The sequence below is a fragment of the Physella acuta genome, unplaced genomic scaffold, assembly GCF_028476545.2.
Source record: "Physella acuta isolate Inbredline_101_S28 unplaced genomic scaffold, ASM2847654v3 ptg000115l, whole genome shotgun sequence".
Taxonomy (NCBI): domain Eukaryota; kingdom Metazoa; phylum Mollusca; class Gastropoda; family Physidae; genus Physella; species Physella acuta.
In genome coordinates this window covers 458,792-463,316 of record NW_026731635.1, presented here as the reverse complement: position 1 = coordinate 463,316, position 4,525 = coordinate 458,792, and the positions used below count along the sequence as shown (strand labels likewise).

General features: G+C 33.1%; 1 protein-coding gene across 1 annotated transcript; it reads left to right on the top strand.

Annotated features, from left to right (window-relative positions):
* Positions 1–207: 207 nt before the first annotated feature.
* Positions 208–4,150, top strand: LOC131934663 (U3 small nucleolar ribonucleoprotein IMP4). Its single transcript, XM_059290741.1, has 8 exons — positions 208–353; positions 1,086–1,194; positions 1,356–1,439; positions 1,672–1,781; positions 2,123–2,255; positions 2,527–2,776; positions 3,558–3,628; positions 3,987–4,150. The coding sequence occupies exons 1-8, from the start codon at positions 351–353 to the stop codon at positions 4,100–4,102; spliced, it is 876 nt and encodes a 291-aa protein (XP_059146724.1). The 5' UTR covers positions 208–350; the 3' UTR covers positions 4,103–4,150.
* Positions 4,151–4,525: the final 375 nt, after the last annotated feature.

Here is a 4,525-nt window from a genome sequence, read left to right as displayed (position 1 = left end):
TATCTTGTAGGCTGTCAGGTAGGCCTGGGAATAAACATTTTTGATTATACACAGCAGCGTCATAATGTTAAGTTGATTAAGAGCTATATATCTTAGTTAATTTGTTATATTTTAATATTTTTTTTTTGATTTTAAAAAATTATAAAAATATCCGAAAAGTAAAAAAATACTTAAAAAGCGAATAAATGATATTACTCATTCCGGTTTCGTTTTTGTACTGCTAGCGCATGCGGCATTTGTTTATTTTATTTTTAATGTTTTCTTGATTACTCCAGATTTCTAGACTATATAATCTAGATCTAGATTTCTAATCTAATTCTTATCTTGTCTAGGTCTAATAACAATACAACATGGTACGTATTAATATCCACTAATTTATTAAAGTCATTAAAACGCTTTTATTTAAAATTTACATGAGCAGCTTCACAGTTTGCTTGAGCAACTCCAACTGACTCGCAGACTCACACTAACTGCACCCTAGGACAGTTGAGTTGCACACTGACTCAGTCAGTGTTTATTCCAGACATTTGTAGCACTTGATATTTCCGGGGGGGGGGGGGAAGGGGGGGCGGACTAAAATTTTAGGGGGAGGGAGGTGGACACTGTTAAAAGTTAAAAGGGGACGCAGTAGGTAGATCTAGTAGAAAGTTAAAAGTAGACTTATTCGACATTCTTCGTTGTCGTCGTCCCCGTCCCCCCCCCCCCCCCCCCAAAGAGATGCCTGGAAGAAACTCTTCTCACAGTCACAAAAACAATAAATTCACAGATCAGTGAGACCATTAATCAATCAGCTTTCACTGAATGAGAATGTGACTGATACAATTCACTGGCAACATCTGGCTCTTCTTATTTTACCACTCAGGCATTGTGCTTGGATTTCTAATGCTCAGTCCAATGGTCTATTAGACTGGGAAGCCGTGTTTATTTATATAAAATATAAGACACCAGACTAGACATGTAAGAACTATTTGTTAGTCCAGATATAACAAATAAATAAATAGAATACACTTAAAATCATTTGCCTGCAATTAGGTTTCACATTACATTAAATTAGTTTTAATTGAATTATTCTTCTATTTTAACAGATTCGTCGCCAGGCTCGACTACGGAGAGAATATATTTATAGAAAAACTATAGAAGAGCGTGAAAAAGCTATTCAAGAAAAGAAACAAAAGCTCAAAAGTGCAGTTGAAGGTTACAGAAAATTCACTGTTTACTAATTTTAATATGTTGGCTAATTTACTAATAGTCTCATTTTATCAACTTTAAATGTATTTGGAATTTATTTTAAAAGTAGTTATTTTAAAGAGCTTTAGTTTGCTTTGAAACATTTTTTTAACTTCATTGTATTTCAGAAAATAAACAGATACCTACAGATCTCAGGGCAGATGCCATCACATTACACAAAACTTTAAAATGGGAAGATGACGGGGCTGATGGTAAGTATTTGTTTACATTTTTGAGATTTTATTGTATGAATACAAACGTCTATTTTTTTTACAGTAATGACAGATGTCATCATTGTGAAATTTTTTTTTTTTTGTTTTATTTAAAACTATTGTAATGCTCATTAAGCATTAAAAACTGATTTGATGATTTCTGTTTGCAACTGTTTTGTTTCATCAGCTTAGAATAGTTTCTCACTATTTGATAATAACATTTTCTTTCTAGGTCTAACAACAAGTGTTGATGATGAATATAGGTGGGCGGGAGTTGAAGATCCAAAGATCATGATCACAACAGCAAGAGATCCCAGCTCTAAGCTCAAACAGTTTGCTAAAGTAAATATTCCAATAATTATTATTTAGCATATCAGAACTATTCTGTGTTTTGTTCTTTTGAAGGCTTTTTTCAAACAACAATGGTTATGAAAACTAATATTAATACCACTTGTTTAATTAATTAAATTACTCTGGGCTGTTTTTGGAAAATAAAATGTTTTTCATGTCAGATGAAATAATTTGCCAGTTCTTCTCTGATCTCAGTATGTAGTGACAGTGTGGGGCTAGCACTATGCCCTGTCACACTTACTTCCCATAGCTCAAATTTTAAAAAGACATTACTAAAGGAAATGAAGCTTCTTAACTGACAATACATTAAATGGTTTTTTTTTAAATTGTAGGAAATGAAATTGATATTCCCTAACTCCCAGCGAATTAACAGAGGTAACTACAGAATGGAACAGCTCATTGAAGCTTGCAGGGCCAACGATATAACAGATGTTATTTTAGTACAAGAGCACAGAGGTGTACCAGGTGAGGGGGCAACATACTCTCCATTTATATAGCCATTACCTGTGTCTCTATACTCAGTGGGTCTAATTTCTATGTTAATTTGAAAGTTTTAATTAACTATGATATACTAGCATAGAAAAGTAGATTAGATCAAAATAAATTGTTTAAAATACTGAGCAAGAAATTTAATTTATACAATGTCTCATCTAAGTTATTAATTGTAACTTATTGCCAATTTTTCTTATATCTTCTCATGTGTGTCAGTAAATGCAGTGATATTTTTCTAAATTAGATGGCCTTGTTGTGTGTCACCTGCCATTTGGACCGACAGCATTTTTCACACTGACAAATGTAGTCATGCGTCATGATATTCCTGATGTGGGCACAATGTCTGAGGCTTACCCACACCTCATCTTTAAAAATTTATCTTCAAAACTTGGAAAACGTGTCAGGGATGTTTTAAAATACCTATTTCCTGTGCCCAAAGAAGATTCAAGAAGAGTCATGACCTTTGCTAATGAGGAGGATTATATTTCCTTCAGGTAACCACTAATATTATAGCATTGTTAAGGTTAACTAATTTGCGACCAAATGCAACATGACATGACCGCCATTACTTCCTTTTACCTGTCGTGTTTCTATAGCATCATTTTTATGCAGAAAGCTCTTCTACGCTTTTTACGCTTACTAAATATAGTACAAGAATGCGTGAGGTTTTTTTCCCCAATATAACTGACGTCTCTAGCATTTTGTGTTATTATTTTATATTAAGTGTACTAAGTCAAATATTCGGACAGATTTTTACACTTGTTTTTGTGTAAACAGTTGCTTCAGCATTATCATAGTTTTCAATTTGTTTTAAAGATTCAAAAAGTTAAATAGATTTTATATTATGTTAGATATTTAAGCTATTAAAATTAGTAATCAGAATCTATTGTTAAGTCAAATTTTAAATATTAGAAAAATACTGAGGCCCTCCTGGTTGCATCACAAAATTCATTCTAAACAATAAATACTATTAGAAAAATAGGTTAAATTTAAATTATGTATTTTCTTTGAGGTAATACATTTCTTTAATTAATAATTATAGTTTGTACCTTTTAAATAATTAACCAAATGATAGACTTATTTTTAAAACAATTTCAAAGAAAAATTGATGGGGGTTACCTCCCTTAGCTTATGGCTGGGGGAAGGGTTTTGAGATAGGCTTTGGTAGCAAATGAGTTAATTATAGAAATTTAAGCTATGCTAGATGGTTACTATATTTTGACTGTCCAAAATGTGACTTTGATTAAAATATTAATGGAAATATTTATCTAATAGGCATCATGTATACAAGTTTGAGGACAGAGAACTTTTACTGAAGGAAGTTGGGCCCAGGTTTGAAATGAAAGGTAAATTTGGATAATCAAAATGTTTTTTTTTATGTTTGTTAATTTAATTTAAAACTGGAGATTATTTGCACATTTTAAATATTTTTGTGTGTTGAGCTGTGCATGGAGAATCTATGTTAATTAACTGATCATAGTGTATTGGTCCAGCTAGAATAAGGGTACAAGCTAGAGAAAATGTAACTAATCTGTTAGTCCTGTTAGTTGGAGAGCATGGCAACCAGCCTATATATACTCTCTACTTTCCATTAACTCATCTTGAATTACCATGGCAACCAGCCTTGTATTCTTGTACTACTTGTGTCCCCAGTTTTTGATTACTCTATATGACTCGCCTATCAATGGATTGTTTATATTTTAGTGTACAAGATAGTGCGGGGTACAGTGGACAAGTTGGACACGGCAGACACAGAGTGGGTCCACCGGCCGTACATGAACACGAGCCGCAAGAGGAAATTTTTGTCAGAGGAGTTGTAGATGTCTTTCTCGTCATACATGTGTACAAAATAAATTCTTGATCAAGTTTCTGAGTTAGTTTGTTTACATTTTTCTGTCTACTTGCGGTGGTGACAAGTTTGGTTTGGCATTGAAAGTGTCTCGTGTGGCATTAATTGTGTGGTGTGGTAATGACACTGTATGTCTGGTGTGGCATCGACTTTGTGTGGTATGGCAGTGACATTACCAGAGTGGTGAGGCAGTGATATGTCTATGTTTCAGTTTAAAAACTATTTTATTCGATTTTTTAATCTAATTTCCATATTAAAAAAATCAATGGAACACCTTGATTGATTTGGTGTGATGCCTGTAATAGTATCATTCATGTAAACCTATCAGTTCGTTAGCAGATTTCATCTCCTCTTCAGTGACGAATGTATTCCAACCCCTCCTCCTATGTCACAC